The 18,880-nt window shown below is 40.7% G+C and overlaps 1 protein-coding gene across 1 annotated transcript in view; it reads right to left on the bottom strand.

Annotated features, from left to right (window-relative positions):
- Window positions 1-703: 703 nt before the first annotated feature.
- The window catches only part of LOC308635070 (uncharacterized protein), a gene marked incomplete at its 5' end in the record, with an annotated part of 150,726 nt that continues 132,549 nt past the window's right edge, over window positions 704-18,880 (bottom strand). Inside the window, one exon of the mRNA XM_081269329.1 lies at window positions 704-813. Within this exon, the coding sequence (XP_081125455.1) occupies window positions 730-813 (84 nt within the window). The 3' untranslated portion in view covers window positions 704-729. The remainder of the gene's footprint in view (window positions 814-18,880) is intronic.

The following is an 18,880-nucleotide window of genomic DNA, read 5'->3' as shown; positions in this document are numbered from 1 at the left end:
TCTTTATCTTTCTCTGCTATCTGGCTGCCAGTAACCAGAGCAGCTTTCCTTCACCACACCTTTCTACCATGATGTTCTGCCTCATCTCAGGGCCAGAGTCACCTGACCATGGACTAGACCTCTGAAACTGTGAGCCCAAAATAAAATTTTCCTCCTCTAAGTTGTTCTTGTCAGGCATTGTGGTCACAGTGACAGAAGTGTTCACCCCAAAACATCTCCTTTTCCTCCTGAGCATGTAGACAGATCCTTCTCAGCCTCTCTGGCAGCTCTCCAAGGCCATGTGACTGAGCTGGTGGGCGGTGGGCTGAGGGGTCCCACAGCACCCGACCTGACTGACACCAACCTTCCCACTCCTGTTCCCCTACACCCTTGCCCTCCCACCAGTTGGAAGTCCTCATGCAGGGCTACACTGAGGTCACCTGTTGAAGATGGCAGAAGTACCCATCAACCAGGAACCTGCCTGTTCCACCAGTAAACCAGCTTCTATCCCGTTAAGCCCTGGACCTGTGGGGTCATCGAGCAGAGCAGTTACTCTACTAGTTCATCTGGTTTATCATATATTTTCTTCTCATAGTAAATCTTTTCCTCTCACATTTATCAAAAGGCTCTGCTTGCACTCAGTGGAACATTTGAGGACCCAGCTATGTCCTTCTCATCCCTAGGGTTGATCAGAGTGTCATTATTGAGCCATGCCACCTTAAATGAAGGGAATCTTATGTGCCAAGCATTTCATGCACATACCCTTTGAATGATGTCTGTCAGGTCCATATCACCATTTAGGAAATCTGGGCTCAGAACAGGCAAGTAATGGACCTAGGTAGAACAGCCAGAAACATAGACAAGAGAGGAGTGAAGCACAGGTTTCTGGGGCTTGCTGCTCTGCAGAGTTCCCAGCCAAGGAGACCATGGAACCTTAGCCTGGGTGGCCATCTCTGGACCCATGGTTTCTTTCCCACAGTCAAGTGATGCTCTCCATGTGCAGCCCAGCCCTGTCCAGCCGTCACCCTTTAGGTCTGAGCAGTGTCTTGGGGGCTAGGCTGTGCGTCTTCACACGGCCTGTTTGGAGCCAGAGCAGCTCAGAAAGCCAGCCTTCCGCCCAGCAAGCCGGACCTGCCCTTCCACGCACCCACTCTGGGAGGCTGGTGCCCAGGAGGCCCTCTCCTTCTTGCCCTGATGACAGAGGACTGACTGCCCGTGGCTCTGCTTTCCAGCTTGCTACCACTGGACCATGGGGATAGCGCCACCAAGGTGACTATGTAAGAGCCATGGACTTTCCAGAACAGTGATGAATGGGCTCCAGGCCTCACACACTCTCATACATAGTGAGGTACTGCAGCCCACACAGCTGGCTACTCTCACTCTCTCATCCCAGGGACCCCCGTCCCCCCAACAGCAGCCCTCATCTGTCATGGCTGGTCCCTAAAAGCTGTCTGGGCTGGGGAAGGGGAAAGCTGGGGAACCCCTACGGAGGATATTTTGGTCCCATGACAATTATAGTAAAAGGTACACAGACAGACGGACTTGGACAAAAGGCTGTAGAATTGAATCTCCTCTCTGACACTTTAATTATAGAATGGAGCATCCCCTGGTTGTGCTGGTGGCCCACCTTCTCCCCCTTGCCAAACCTTTCCCATAGCATATGTCCCTGGACCTCAGGTGACACCCTGAGCACACCAGGAGTATTAGCCGTGTGTGTAGGGTGCTGCGCTGGGTACCTCCAGTTTTAGAAACAGGATTTTAGTTGTTCCTGGTGATGAGAGGAGGAGGATGCTAATAGCTCACATTACCCACTACCCACTATTACCCATTACCCAGTATCACACATTACCCATTATTTGTCAAACCTGTGTTACAGCAGAGGAAACAGAAGCTTATCAGCTTGCTCTTCAAAGAATGGTCCAGGGACCACAGCTTCAGCAAGACTGGGAGCTTGTTAGAAATGCAGAATCTTAGTTCTGCACCCACCTGCATTTCACCCCGGCCCCCAGGAAGTTCATTAGATGTTGAGAAGCCATGACATCATCATCTCAAACCAGGGCTGGGCCTCCTCCAAAGCTCTGTTGACCTGGTCTCTTTTTGCAGGCTTGAGGGAGGGAGTGGGATGGCCAGAAATGGACCTCCTGTGTCTTTAGGCCACATTCCTGGGGGTGTCCCAGGGACTGAGGATTCCAACATCATCAGTCTTTCTGCTGCCTCTGGTTACAGGTGGCAGAAGAGGCCTCTCTCACTGTGGCCCAGTTCAGTAGCCCTCGCATTGTCACTGAGATGTAGGGAGTTGCTACAGTGCAGCGGAGGAAGGACTCTCCATTGTGGAAATGGGCTTGTCTTAGACTCAGGTCATTTGCAGTGACATTGTATTGAAAGGTGACCTTGCTCAAGGACCAGGGCGGATCCGGGTTTGGGGGCTCCTTGGGTTTAGGGCGGTTCCAGGTTTAAGGTGTATCCTGCTGGGAATAGGGTGTATCCTGCTGCCTCCAGGCACCCGCTCCTTGAGTTCCCGTTGAGTTCTCCTGGGATTGAGAGAGTATTTGGGATGCAGAACCCAGTGGAAGTGTGGATTTCCCCAGAACGTGTTTGTAGAGTGCCGGTGACAGTTCGGGAATAAAGAATTGCTGTTTGAATCTACAAGGCTGTGAGTGGCTCGTGATTTTGTGCCCAGCCAGACTGCGGCAGGTACACATGTGAATATACTACAATGCATTCTGATTTTATATATAACTATAATGCATTAAGCTTACTCATTACTGTTAAAAACAAAATGACAGTGAAAACCACTAAACATCTATTTAAAGTGGGAAGGCTCCTCTTTATCACAGAAAATAATTTTATAGCAATTTTATAAAGAGTAAGCCCTTGGGCTGAGGGTATATATCTCAGCTGGTAGCATTCTTGTGTAGCATGCACAAGGCTCTGGGTTCAATCCCCAGTACACCCGCCCCCCAAAAAGCAAGCCTTTAAACTAGACATGATGGTGCATGCCTATAATCCCAGCAACTCGGGAGGTTAAGGTAGGAGGATCACACATTCCAGGTCATCCTCAGCAACTTAGCAAGACCCTATCTAAAAAATAAAAAGGGTTGTGGTATAGCTCATTGTTAGAGCTCCCTAGGTTTCATCCCCAGTAATATGAAAGAAAAGGGGGGGGGCTATAAGACATGTCTTAATACACAATCTACACTAAAAGCAACTGTGATGATAAACTCTACTCCAGCTAATTGAGGCTGAATATCCAAGGAATGCTATGTTCTTGGATAACTTCCATACTGCAAGGGAAAAATGAAATCTTCTAAATCATTATACATGCTAATATTCCATAATAAACCGAACAACTGAAATGTTATAAAATTTTTAGATAATAAAAACTCCATATTTTCTTTAATGGTCCTTATTTATCTTTTGGTCATTTATAAGGAGATATTCCATACCACACTATTTCATTCTCTTCTCTGCTGTTTTATTTCTCCTTTCATCATATTCATCACCACTACCACCATGTGTCTTCAGCAGCATCCCCTCACATGAGTCTAAGCTTCATGATGGCAAGGACCATTTTTGCTTGTCTACTTTACTGCTATCCCTAGTACTTAGAAGATTAGGAACACAAGAGATATTTGTGAAATAAATTAATAAATTAGCGATAAAATGAGTAGAACACTGACTTCTGCACAGAAGTTCAACCCCAACAAATCACATGCTTCATTCTTTTCCCTCCTACATGGTTATGAGAGAATCACAGAAAGACAAGCCCCTATACTCTGAAGGCATAAGCTGTACATCATGCACTACCTATCAGTGCTTGTTTCTTTCTTCCTGTACATTTACAAGTAACAACTCCCCAGCTCCCTGTGGCACTGTTTTAGAACTACTGGTTGCTCATTTCCTTTCTAAAAAAACAACAGATGTGAAATCAAAACACCCTGTCCTTATGCCCTTCCTTCAGCTAAAGTCAGAAGTTCCTCAGGCCACAAAGAATAACAGCAGAAAGGAAAAGGCAAATGGCAGCAGGGCAAAACAAACCAGAGGCTTCTACCTTGATGTAGTCCAGTAAAACTGAAAATGGTTTCATCTTTTTCTATTTGTATCCCTCTGCAAAGAAGTAGTTTGACCCTGAAAAAGAGGCTGTCTTCTGGCTGCATACCCCAAGTTGTGGGAGAAAAGATCATACCAACTGGCAGTTGGGTACTGATTTGCCATTGATACTCCATCCACCTATTTGACTGAATCTCTCCAAAACTCATGTTAGGGTCACGTAATTCTTTCCGCAATGACTTAATCAAGCTTTCTGGAAAATCTAACACGAATCCAAGGTTCTCCTTGTTTCTAAGCTTATGGTGTTGTTATCCGATGTCATTTGGAAGTAGTTTAATGCCTTCTCATTAAAACATGAGTATGTCTTGGATTGACATTTAAAGTTTTGGAGGTGGAATGGGCTCTGCTAGCAGAATAAAAGCAAATCACCTAGTAAAACGGGAGATAAATTCATAAATCTAGCCAGAGACTCTGAAGCAGAAATACATTACTGACTCAAAATATCATTTCAAATGACTTTATACTACAAATTGGCTTTAAGAGACATCTCAGTCTGCACAGGTATTCCCTGCTGAATGTGTTGCCTATTCAAGTGACCAAAACCAGTCCATTTTTAAATTCAGGATAAATCTCAGGCCTCAGAAACAGGAAAAGGAAGGAAAAAAGAAAGGTTCCAAAGCAGAAAGGCAATAGTAAATATTACTCATAGGACCTATCTCTCTGATATGCCTCGAGCTTGCTAACAGCATTTCTATGCCACAGGGATGATACTCTCCTTTGCTCTCCATTTATTGTACAGGAAGTCCTTCCCTAATAGCCAAGAGAATGAGACAAAACACTCTGATATCTCTCCTGCTTAGAAAAGGATCAAGTGCCTGGAGAGATGCCGCAAAAACCAGCATGAGCACAACAAACAGCAGTGGCCAAGGAAATTCAATCCCAATTGAAAATCTGCCAACTGGGAACTACTCGATAATTGAAGAACAAGCATCTATTTAAATAGACAGTGTCCAGTTAAGTATAAACCGTGTGGTTATTAGGATCAGAGAAGAAACCCCCCCTAAATCACCACTGGCCTGTTAGAAGTTCCAATGAGTATAAAATCATTCCTCCCTCTAAGGTGAATGTTCAAATCTTCAACAGACTCAGTGAGGCACAGAAGAGAGCCACCAGGGTAGTGGTGCTTCAGGTCACAGCAGGCTTGGCGATGTCAAGTGGGATGGGGGGGGCATGCAGGGATCACCTTGCCCCACGTGGCGAAGCTAGACATGCCAGGGAGCCCCACAGCATGTGGAGCATGGATTTGGATATGAGTAAGAGGAAACATCCAGAGCCAGGAACAGAAGTCTAAGCCAATACTGATACACAACAAATCTAACCAACTAGAAACAATACTGAATTACACACATTTAGAGGCCATTTAAATGGACTCAATAAATCCTTTCAAAGATCAAATTTACTCTTAACATGGCCCAAATGTTAAGAGCTCCTATACTGGCTGACCGTAATGAACTGCCCAAACACAAGGCAACATATCATACTGCTCTTTTCCAATAGAGAATGCCAACAGTTGTACTTGACTACAGTAACAGAAGGTAGAACTTTTTTCAAATGGCAGATTTCCCATCCAAATTAGTTCTTCTGAATATATATATATCTTTCAGTATCTGGATACATACCAAAAAGGTTGCCTGAAAATATAACCTGGGACCTTCCCAAGCTAAAGGTTTATGGGATTAAAAACATCTATGAGGTAAATCCTTGAGAATTGACTATAACTACAAATAAATTTTCTGTGGCCTAAAATCCATCTTCCACTGGTAGGTACGATAAAAAATCATCAGGACTAAATGAGATCCTAGCACTCAGAGCAATCATGGTTCTAAAATATGGCCCTAATCTTAGACCTGAACCTGAACCCCCAGAGGTAGCATCCAGGAGTGTATGCTGTTCATAAGTTCCCTGGGGTTATTTTGAAGTTCAAGGAACACTAAGTTCATCTCTTTCCCTCCAATTACAGATGGGGAACTAATAAATCATTCAGGAGAGAGTGCAAATTCAGGCCTTCACATTAGAACTTTGTGACCTGAGAATGAATGACCCAAAGGCACTTGTTTCAGCAGCCACATATAGCCAGCCAGAGTAAGGGCAGCCAACTCCCAGCCCACAGGCATCTCCCTTTCCAGAGCTTGGTGTGTGGCATTTGAAACAAGTGCGAAGGGAAGGAGAGAAAAACAGAAACCTATCATTACATTCTACACTGAGATTAGATTACAAGTAATGTCGTGAAGAGCCTTTAATAGACTAGAAATCACAGAGATGCCTGTCAATTCTGTGCAGAACTAGCTAGTAAAACTTTAAACAAACAATTATTTAAACAATAAGTTATTCTACTTCTCTGCAAGGCTGCTGAAGGCAGAACAGAAGAAGAGTTTTCTTAGGAAAGCGGGTCTCCAAATCTGAGGTCAAAACCAGGATGTAATTCAAAGTAACTACCCCTCCAGGCATTATCTCAGATACCACCAGTCTTTGGACAACAGCTAACTAATGCTATGTGCTCCTCACTGGTCCCCATACCTAGCCAATCTCCCCTTTTCTCCCAAGAGGTACTGTGACTATTACTAATAATGCTGGCATTAAGCAGATGTATTATTAATTAAAGGAGTTTGTATTTTTCATTTTAATAAATAAGAACAACAGAGACATTTTTCAACTAATGAAATAATTCTGAGAAAATATCACACCAAAGGATAATCTTATAGAACTAACAGAGCAGAAAAAGAAAAAAATGAGCCAGGCATGAATCTGAAGGCTGAGGTAGGATAGGAGAATTGCCAAGTTGGAGGCCAGCCTCGGCCACATAATTAGAACCTATCTCAAAATTTAAACTAAAAGGGCTGAGGATGTATATCAGAGGTAGAGCACCCCTGGGTTCAATATCCAGTCAAAGAAGTGGGAAGAAAAAGGATGGGAAGGAGAATGAAACAGAAAAATGTTAACTAAGAGGTTCAAGATCCAGATTCCTGCTCCAGTTTCAATGCTGTGAAACTAAGCTGGTTGTATGACCCTGCTAGATCTGTTTCCCCATCAGAAATATAGGGAATCGGAGAAGGAAGCAGTGAAAATGATCAAGTCCTTTTGAAATTGAATTAATTCATAGCTCTGTGGATAGCTCTTTAAATTGAAAATGAAATCAAGTCTACCTGATTATAATATCAATGAAATTTTTTTTTTAAAGCAGAGCCTATCAGTGATTGCTTAGGTCTGTTTTGTTGTTTGCTTTCAAAGGTACTCAAGAATGGCAATGAATTCAGAGTGGAAATCATGACAGCCACTTGAGTCTCATTTAACTCTAGCAATGACACTCACCAATGACCATTTATCCCTAGATTCTACTTTCCCATTTTTACCACTACACTCTGAGTCAGACCATCCTTTCAGGCCCCAGTGTGTACCTACATCCACTTACAGCTCTATAAATAGCAACAGCCAGGCCCTACACAGTGACCAGCCACCTGTGAAATTAGCATCAAATGATCTGATCAGGTTTCTTTACTATCTCTCCTCCTCTTCGCCCTGGGCCAAAAATCCAGATGCTGCTGTGTGTCACATTTCCCTTGATGGGTGGAGAAAAGACCTGTCACCAACACAGGATGGCCACTTCACCATAGCATTTCAACTGACTTAAAACAGAAAAGGTCGAAATCTTAATACCAAATCTCCAATATTCATTTTGTAAGTTTTGAGCCCTACGAAATTTATAAAAAAGTTCTATTTCCAAGAAATTAAACACAAAATATTCTGTTATTTTATAATCAATTTAACTAAATAAAGTCAAAAACAAAATCTAAAAATATTACCTAAATTTTACATGGTTAAATATCAATTGGAACTGAAAAGGAAAAGAACTCTAAAGATGACAGGCAGCTTATGACTAGTACACATAGAGAAAATGTATTTCCATTATTTATTATTTCCTTTAATTATGAGACTTCTTGCTTAGGTTAGGAAACCTAAAATGGCAGGGGCTTGTTTGTTTTGTAAAGCTCAGAAACAAGTGTTCTCTGTCCTTCCTAATGTAGGGGCACTTAATGTGAAAAGATAGCCTTTCCAATTCATTTAAAAAAACATGGATTTATTGAGCACACACTGTATGTAGGACCCACAGCTAGAACTTAAGGGATCAACATGTAAAAAAACAATGTTTCTAAAATTGTTATACACACACACACACACACACACACACTGAACTATAGCAACTATATGCAGTACATTATTTTATACATGAATAAATATACTTTAAATGAAATGTAAAAATGACAGTCATTTTTCAAAGTTCAGCCTATCACTATGTCATAGTCCACAGCCATGCCTCACTCTAAATGCACTTACAAGAAAGTCTGTTAGGGTAAGTACTAGCCTATTTAAGGGGAAGTTCAGAAGGCAGTTAGCAAATACTCCTTACTGCTAGTGGTAGCATGTACCTCAATCCTACCCACTGGCCCCTTGCTGTCTCACAAGCCCCTCTGCCTACCCCCAAGAAACCACGTTGACTTATTCTCAGTGTTAATTTTATAAGAACATAAAACATACCTTTCTTTTCTCTTACCATTCTTTAAGATCAGAATCAATAACTTCTCAGGAATATCATGTATTCTAAATCTAAAGTTATGCCCCTTACACGTGAGACCAGTAACTCCCCAATCTGACTGCATACTACAAATAACTGAGAGCTTTAAAAATAGAAAAATACATTGAAGGTCCCATCACACAGCAATCCTCGTTTACCTGGTCTTGAGTGTGTGTGTGTGTGTGCGCGCGTGCGTGCGTTTTAAAGTCCCTGGATGATTCTAATGCACACGGCTAGCGCTTCATTAAGTGTGGTCTCTGGACCAGGAACACCAGTGGCATCTGGGAACTTCTTAGAAATTCAGAGTCCAGGGTGTAGCTCATCAGTAAAGGACCTGGGTTTGATCCCCAGAAACACAAAAGGGAGGTGGTGAGAAGAAACGATAAGAACAAGAAAGAAGGAGGGAGAGATAATGAGGGGAGGGGACAGGGTCTAAGTTGTCCAAACTGGCCTCAAATTTGAGATTCTCTTGGCCTCTGCCTCCTAAGTAACTGGAATTACAGTGTGGGCTACGGCACCTGGTCACTATCGGTATTTCAGCAAGGCTTCCAAGTGATTCTGAGGCACATTAACATCCAAGAACCACTACACTAGAACACCTAAAAATATTTAAGAATTACTGTACTGTTGATTCATTTTTAAGGCATTTACATCTTACCTTTACAATTAGATAATAAAGTCCTCAAAGGAAGAAAATGAACCTTCTAAATATCCCTATAGCCAGTACTGTGACTTCCACAGGTAGGTGCTTTGTTAATATTTAATGGCTTATCATTCAGCCAGCCTCCATGTGGAATCATAAGCCACACTCTCCACAGAGAAAAGGGAGGGGGCTATGCCAATATAAACTGGCATGAGTGGTCTGTCCCCAGAAACTTGATTAAATGCCAATTCCTTCTAAACCTACAGGAGTCAGCTGTTCCCATACTATCCAAAAATTCTCTTCCTTTAATCAAGAGTTACAAGAAGAAATTTGGAAAAAATTATCCTGAAGAAGAAATTTTTCTTCAAAGTCTGTTTTTAAAAGAAAGAAAGAAAAAACTATTGGGAAATGATTTTATATTTAAATCAATAATAATCAATCATCTATTGAATAAAAAACACTTCATTGGACTTCACTAAAGATTCAACTATTTCTTAGAAATCAAAGCTCAGACCAGATGCAATGGTGCATGCCGTTGAAATAGGAGGATTCCAAGTTCAAAGCCAGCTTCAGCAACTTAGTGAGACCCTATCTCAAAAAATAAAATAGCTGGGGACCTGGCTCAGTGGTTAAGCAGCCCTGGGTTCAATACTTGGAACCTTAAAAACATCAAAGCTCAAAGGCCTTGGAGTAAAATAGTAGCACCTATAGGTAATTATTCTAAAACCTAGCTTTCTGAGAATCATCTACATAAAGGGAAGCATTCACAGGAATTGCTCAAAAAATGTTAGCTGCTTCCATCAGAATATGGGTGCAAGACCTTCAATTAAAGCAAAGTGTGTTCTCAGAACTACAAAGTGTACAAATGACTATTAGAAAGCTGCTTAAGTAACAGAGCTTGAAATAAATACAACCATTCCATTAATACAACCAGAAAACTTTAGTAGTCTAGAAATCCTAAGTGACGGATAAGAAAATGGCATGGGGCAGGCATAATGGGATAGATTTCCTTGGTTTATGATACCCTCCGATGATTTATTGTGATCACGCTTTCTGGGATTACCTGAGACTGCCCAAGAATTAAGGAAAGTCATGTAATTCTAAAGTTCCCTTTAGATACAATGCCTTTATTATTTTCCAAACATATTCAGTTGTTTTAACCATAGAAGGGCAAGTACAGGCACCAAGCGGGAAAAGTGGTTATGCTGGTTACTTCAAAAAACACTTTTGAGTTCAAAACTAGCCTTAGCAAAAGCAAGGCACCAAGCAAATCAGTGAGACCCTGTCTTTAAAATTTAAATTTAAAAAATACAAAATAGGACTGGGGATATGACTCAATGGTCGAATGGCCCTGAGTTCAACCCCTGGTAACCCTACTCCCACCCCTACCCCCAAAGAAAAACCACTTTGAGTTTATTTTTGCTCTCAATAAAAGACGCTTCATCTCGAGTAGGAATCAGGACCCACTCTTGAGTAAACTGCTTTCCACAGTCAGGGATTAATGATTAGCAAACTGGCTGTGTTCCTCCCCAGGTCAAAGAATGGTGATGCTGAAAGTGGCTGCACATACTACACATGGTTAAGAATCACGCTGTCAAACACAGACAGGTAACAGTGAGGGAACCTGAAAAGTTAGGAATCTCCATGGGAAGGGCAAGAGACACAGAGATAAGCACATACCATGGTATTTCTTGTTATCTCATAGATCCCAGAACCACCTAAGGAAACAAAAATGACTCCGCCCTATTAACTCCTAGGTTTACTAAACAAACAAGCACATTAGGTCCATAGCCAGGGATACCAGCACATATAGAAATCACTTTGGGAGACAGGGGAGATACTGGAATTGCAGTTAGGGGCACTGAACCGCTGAGCCACATCCTCAGCCCTATTTTGTATTTTATTTAGAGACAAAGGCTCACAGAGTTGTTTAGTGCCTTGCTTTTTGCTGAGTCTGGCTTTGAATTCTGTATCCTCCTGCCTCAGATTCCTGAGCTGCTGGGATTACAGGTGTGCACCACCACACCCAGCAGAAATCACTTTTTATGAGTATTTCTTATGGTTCCACAGTTGTATTCATGGCTTATTGTCTTTTAAAGAACAGCAGAAAATGAAATTTTAAAATATTCTTAGAGGCTCCCCAGTACCCATCCCTTCTGTGCCACACCAAGAACTTCTTGAATACCTTCACTTACATAAGATTTATTTACATTTTTAAAAAATGTTACCAGAGTGCTGTTCCTAAAACAGAATAATACTGTATTCGCCTTCTAATTCAGTCATGGTTCTACATTAGGAAAGAAAAAAAGCTACCCCATCTTAGAAATCATACAGATTTGAAGACAAATACATACACAAATTTTTAAGTGTCATCACCTGTTAATATAGGCTGAAAATTCCAAATGTTTATATTCCCCCCACAAATAGTTCCCCTAACACAAAGCCAATAGGATTAGAATATACAACTGTATCTAATCTCCTCTCTCATTAGTCACCTGACATACCACAATGCAGCTTTTTTATGACCTAGCACCATAATTGACAGCTTCCAGGAATACCACATAACTTTTTTATTTGTTCTTTTTAGTTATATGTGACAACAGAATGTATTTTTGACATATCATACATACATGGAGTACAACTTCCCATTCTTGTGGTTGTACTTGATGTGGAGTAACACTGGTCATGTATTCATATCTGAACATAGGAAAGTTATATCCTATTCATTCTACTATCTTTCCCATTCCCACCCCAGATTGCTTCCCCCGGCTCCCCCCACCCTCCATCCAATTCAGTGACCACATAACATTTTTCACAACATTGCCCAATAAAAGAAACAGACAAAAATAACTTCCATATGGGGATAATACACTTAACCGTTTGTAATTTTGTTTTCTGTTTATTCTGCAGGTACTTATCCGGTAATTCATAATTTACCAGAACAAGTTTCTATTTGTACATATTGCTAACAGATTTATATTCTAATGAATTCACAACTAGCCTAGATTCCTCTGGAGAAATCTGTATTCCTCAGAGCCTCCAGCTGCCTTCAAATCATGTGATGAATTATTAAAATAAAAAAATATATATATATGCTTGGACTCTGTCATAGAACTACTGAACCAGAAGCTCCACATTTGAATTACTGGCCCCATGTATTTTTTATAAATCAACTTTATTAAGGTATAATTTACTTCAAATAAAAGTACCCATTCTGGCTTCAAGACTATCTCCATCATATACCAATTCTTGGAGGCTGAAATGCTAATTTTATTAATATTGTATTGGATTATGTATAAAATTATAAAGTTTGGTTATTTAAAATTAAAACTTTAGATCCAGGAAAAAAATACCTATTGTAAGTACACTGTTTGGTGTAGCATCCACAACCAAGATCTACAACATCTCCATCACGCTGTGAACTTCAAAACTGGTCTCCTGTTAGGTCCACAAGACTTTTTCCTAAGATTTCATGTTTTTCAATTGTTTAAATAAATTCCTTGTTGAAGTATTACATTCCTCTCATAATTCTAATATCTAATTTATCTCAGTGCTGACATGTGCTACTGGCTATTCTCATTCATGTTCGATTTTCCTGATTCTTTTCATTTTAATCCAGATGTCTTTAGTTAGTAGGCATGTTGAAATGTAGCATGGGGGATGGGGAGGCAGGGTGTAGATTCTGTTTCCCTCTGGGACCCACCAAACACTACAGTGGAAAAAGAATGCACTGAGTCTCACTGCCTGTTACAGATGGCAAGGAGCAAGTTCACCTCCCTGCTTGGCCCTGCTGACACCTTTCCAAAGAAAATATGCACTCACTGACATTGCCTCATTTCCACCAGTTGAGGGTGTAAGATCAGGTTCCTCTCAGCCCCACTGGAACCCAGGGGAAGGGGAGAGGAGGGATGATTCTACCACTTTGTTGCAGAAGGACGGGAATGGAAGCTCAGTTTCAGCCTGGACCCCCCAACCCCCACCCCTACTTATATTCCCTGGTCCTCTTCTAGACTACCATCTAGTTCTGTCAATCATGGAATGGAAGACCAGCACCCTGCTTTTGACACCACCTGGCAGGGGTATTGATGAACACTGCCTGCTTCCAACAAGCAGAATGGGAAGATCAATTTTTTTGCTCTGCCCTGCTGTAGCTTTAGGTGTATGGGATATGGTTTTCCCCTTGGTATTGGATACAGTAGGGAAACAGACATTTAAGGGTTTTTTTGGGTTTTTTTTGGTTTTTTGGTTTTTTTTGGGGGGGGGATAGGGGAGCAGGGCAGGAGGGGAGTTCCTATAACTGTAGCCATTACTGACCAGAAGTTCCCACAATACCCATTCTAAAACTACACAATTTATGAGTTTTGTGTCCTTAGGCATCATTAAGGAAATCCAGAGGATTCACCATCATGCCTTTTCTCAAGTCCCTAAGTGGTAGACAGTCTGGATTCTTTCTACCTTTCATGTGCTTTTTTGTTCTGTCATGTTCAAGGTTTTTAGTTTAAGGAAAAAGACCTTAAGGGGAAAAAGTTTAAAGGAAAGAATGGGGCTAACACTCTTTGCAGAACTAGAACCCTTAGAGATGTATATCTTTAAGATGCCCTGTCAATGATTTTGATGCACAAGTGTACAGAAACAGCAGCAATGTTCAAGGGCATTAGAAAAATCAGACCCACTAAAGGAGGTCACCAGACAATCCAATTGTGGATAATACTATGTCTAAGGCAACCTACTTGTATACTTTTGTTTGAATTTGTCCATTTATTCCTTATAGTAATTTTTATGTGACAATGATTTAAATTATCATTTTCCATATAAGGAGATACTCCTAGTTTAATAGCCAAAGATCACACAGCTCATAAATAATGGAGATAGAATTCAAAACCATGCTCTTTTGCTCCCTGAGTCCACATTTTTACAAACTACTCTCTTACACAATGCAAAGCTTATAAAACTACCTTTATGTATACATTTTCAAAATTTACTCAAACACATTAAGGCATTATCCTCCTGTAATAAATAAAGTCAAGGAACACGGAAATCAAAAAAGATTTGCCTTAGGCTATAAATTCAAAGAACTCATTGGCATTCTCCCTGGGTTGGGGGTGCAAATTATTAAGTCCTAACTTCTTAGACTAGTGCTTCATAAACTGATACCAGCCTATATTTTCCAAAGTTAATTCACGTTTTAAGGCTTTAAGCTCCGGACAGGAAAAAATTGTACTTCTGTTAGACTGCACAGCTGTTTAGAACCAACTCAGTAAGCACTGACTTAATGAATGAGAAGCAATGAACCCAGCAAGGGGGGCAAAAAAAAGTAATGACTCAAATGTAGAGCAACTGAAATGGAACCGGACCAATGTGAATGTCTTATTTGACCCTGTATCTGTCACTAAACTAATCGTGTACATCTATCTCAGGCTCTATAAGTTTTATTATCCAAGTTAGACACAATCACAATTCTCTCTCCCCCCACCCCTATTGCCAGGGATGGAACTCAGTGCCTTGTTTATGAGGGACAATACTCTATCACTGATGATTAGATGATTATTAAATAATCTTAGCCCAAGATCACAATTTTAGACATTTCAGCTTTCTATGCCAAACAAAAGGGAGACATGGGGATTCCCATTTCTTTCCCTTAGTAAAAGCAAAGAAATCAGGTCACATGACAGGCAGGTATAAGGTGGAACTGAAGCAAAATACACCCAGTCTCTGGATTTGGTTCTTAGCTCCAAATCTTCTTAAGAGACAGACCATTCATTGTTCTTTTGCCCTGGTGATCTCCCTTCTTGTTTATTTGGCAAGCTTCTCATTGTCTTTCAAACCCACCTTGATCAACATCCTCCTGAACACTTCCACTGCATGTTCTATACTACCACCATCCTTTGTGGCCCCTTTCATTGCTGCTGTTTTCACAGTAATTGAAACCATTTATTTGCACACAGATGGTTCACACTAGACAACTTCTTGAGAGATGAAACAATGCTTAATTCTTTATTCCAGTGTGTGCCTGGAACCTAGCTGCACTGAATACATATTTTCCATTAAGTTTCTCAAAGCCAAGTAATTTTCCCCTAAAAATCCCAAATCCCCTTTCTCATCATTCCCTTGTCCAGGTACCAGGTAAAGCCTGTGGCTACATGTAGAAAGATCTCCCGGGCTTTAGAAGATAGGGGTGGGGGTGGGGTGAAATTTTCACGGGAAATGCACAAGAGTCATGGGTGCAGAGGCCAGAGCAACTGCAAGGTTAGTCATCCACAGTTCTTTCTGCTGTAAAATCTGAGCCCTCCCCCACAGTGCTCCAACACTGTGAACACAGCTCCTTGAACTGAGGGGTCAGCAGGTAAAGTTACATTTCCTTTGGTGATCTACTCTAAAACCAACTGGCCATTAGCTCCCTCAAGTAGCAATCTGTCCTGCCTTATATGAGTCTTTACTTTTTTAACTGCAACTTATTGGTGTTCTTGAACAAATCAGTTTTACATTTATTCTCTAACTATAAATGATGCCATTGAGTCCTTCTAAGTGCATGCGAGAAGAGGTGGGGAGGGGAGAGAAAGAAAGTCATTATGCAAAGCCGTGAGACAAACAATTGGCCCAGAGTGGGAAATGTCGGCCTTCTGTTATTCTCTTATAGGCCTGTCTAGACTCCGTTTATAAAGTACATCATCTCTGAAATCCACCAAGTTTCTGTAGTGAAGCATTCCACAAAAAGCTATGACTTAGGTGAAATACCACAGCTGCACCTAACTCCACATAGCTAACCCTATAATATGTATAACCATGTAGCCCATGCCCAATAGTCCAGGTGACTCAAGACACAACTACCTTCTCCAAAAACGCTGGAGGCAAAAGGCTGGCACCTCAAAAACACACCTCAGGTAGCCCTGGATGATTCTACTGCAGCACTCACACCTCATTTTTGGAAAGCCCTATAACTCAAGTCTGAGGACAGTGTCACAGAGTCAATAAATTCTAAACAATCCTCATTAAAAAATACTCCCACACATATACTGAGTACCTAGTATTACAGGCATTTTCCAAATGATGGTATGGTCCTCATTTATATTTTTAAAAGTATAAAAAGATGCTTTGATACATTATGACAACATCACCTGAAATAAATCAAATTAATATATCAAGAACCAACAAAAAGGGGCTAGGGTATAGCTTAATGGTAGATCACGCCCTTACCATGTGCAAGGTCCCAGCTTCAACCTCCAGCACCAAAAATACTATAAACCAACAACAGTCAAGAAAAACCTCACAAAACAAAATGAAACCACAACTTAAAACATTCTCTGATATGTTAGTCCCAAAAATGAACAATTCCATAATGTCACCTTTTGTTTCATTATGCCAACCATCTGGAAAAAGACATAAAAATATCAGTTACATACCTATTTATGCTCTTAACATTCACATTCATACCACACTCACCATTCACCACAAATACCAACTATGTATCTAATAATAATGAAAGCAAATAAAATGCACTGAAACACATTCTACATGTTGTTCTAAAGGATTAGCATATGTTTTTACCCTTCAAAACAACCATATGAGGTAAAAACTACAATTATCTTATTTCCTAGCTACAGTTTGGTTCAATGACCCCTCCAAACACACTGTCTTTATCTTTTTTACTTTGGTTTATGTCTCTTATTTATTATAAATAATCAGGTTCACTATAGATTATTCTGTGACTGGGAAACAAGAGCACCAAAGAACTGAAAATATACCATCCTTTTCACTCACAAGCTCTGGTTTGCAACATTAATTCACAAATGATAAAGGCGGCAGACAGCTCCCATGAAAGGAGAAGGAGATACAAATGCAAACACATTATAATCTGAGAAGCAATTAGGTCTCTAACTTAGAAAGTTAGGTATTTCCAGCTAAATACAGAATGGTGTTTTTCCAGTGCCATTAACTTTAGGAAGACCGCAGCTAATTTCATTGAATCCATAAATAAAACCCACTCTGTGAACATTACATAATTCACCCCTCAGCCTCTCATTTCCTGGACAACAATCAATTCTTGAAAGGCGATCAACTTCTTTCTCCCCATGGAACAGGAAAAAAATTCTAGTGATGCTGTGTACACACCAAGACATATTCACTAAACTCGTCTCTTTGTGATTTTTGTCTCCCACCTAATTATAGATGAAATATGATTTACATTCCTTGTTCAAGTGTGATATATTTAATAGATTATTCCATATCAGTTTATCCAGTCAAGTCAGAATGACAGTAACAATGTTAATCAGGGTTAGGCCTATGTATCAATTTTAAGCTTCATATAGTTCAATGAAATTATCAAGAGTTGTGGGACACCATCAATATGTTTTGCTCTCTGTGTCAAGAGATTCAGAGTATTTGTTGATTCCTCCTTCATGTTCTATTTCACTCATAGTGGGGGAAGAGAATATGTGCAACATGTGTGCTGAAACTCGGCCTCACACGCTCCATGGTGGGGATGCTGAGGGCCCAATCTAAGAAGAAGGATGCTATCTTGCTACCTGGAGCCTTGACACCAGCTAAGCCATCAGGTCACATTTCCCTTTTCTGCTGGGAGACTTGAAAACCCAAGCCCCTCTGTGAAGGAACTTATCTTCTCCAGCCACCTCATCCTCTCATTCCGTCCTCTGGAACTCATTTTCCCTCAACTCCCCTTCTTCCAAATCAGGGCAACTATCTCTCTTAAACACTTTCCGATAGCATATAACCTCCTCCACTGTTCAACTTGCACTGATCACTCCCTCCATTTGTTACTAATTAAAATGTGGTTCTTTTATACTGGGTCTCAGTACCCCACCTCAAGATCTTCCTATTCATTCTTCTAAACCTTACAGCTTATAGTTCATTGCTGGTGGTGTTGAAACTATCCTAGCTCCTGGCTATAACTATGAGTTTTCTAGCCTCATCGAAAAGAAATATGCATCCTGTGCCTAGTCTACCTCTTTGAGCTGAGCAGACTGTCTCCCTTCTCTATCATTTCATTGCCCACAAAAGTGAAATGTATTCTACTGCACTACTGTAAAGTGGAATGAGCTAATGTAAGTGCTTAGCAAAGTACCTAGCACAAAGTAAGTGCTAAATGTTCTTTAACCTATGCTCATTCTTTCTTTCAGCTCATAAACTGACATGACAAGAAGAGGGCTGGTAGCTTAGATGTGGTCAAACAGCCATATGGGGCCATGGTCAAGATTAAAGACACTAATTCTACCATATACCTTTCCATCAATCACTTGTCTGACAAACCAAACATTCACTAGAAAATTGCCAACAGAGTATTGTACCAAATTCTGCAGGTTTTAGAGGAGATAAAACTAAAATGTAGTACCTACATAAAGGAATATAAAGTCTGATTAAAAAAAATGTCTTGTATAATTACAGTAGAACTGATGAGACACAGTGATGACAGTAATCTCCAAGTGGGACACTGAAAGATATGGACAATTAAGAAATATTTAAGCTCAGGCTTGCTAAGATTCAACTTACTTCTCTGGCCGGTCATGGATCCTGAGAATCTGTTATTTGGGTCTGGGCCTCAGTGAGCAATGGACAGTGGTGGG

Source organism: Spermophilus citellus, assembly GCF_964194105.1.
Source record: "Spermophilus citellus genome assembly, chromosome: 16".
NCBI lineage: Eukaryota > Metazoa > Chordata > Mammalia > Rodentia > Sciuridae > Spermophilus > Spermophilus citellus.
This window is presented reverse-complemented; position numbering and strand designations above follow the sequence as displayed.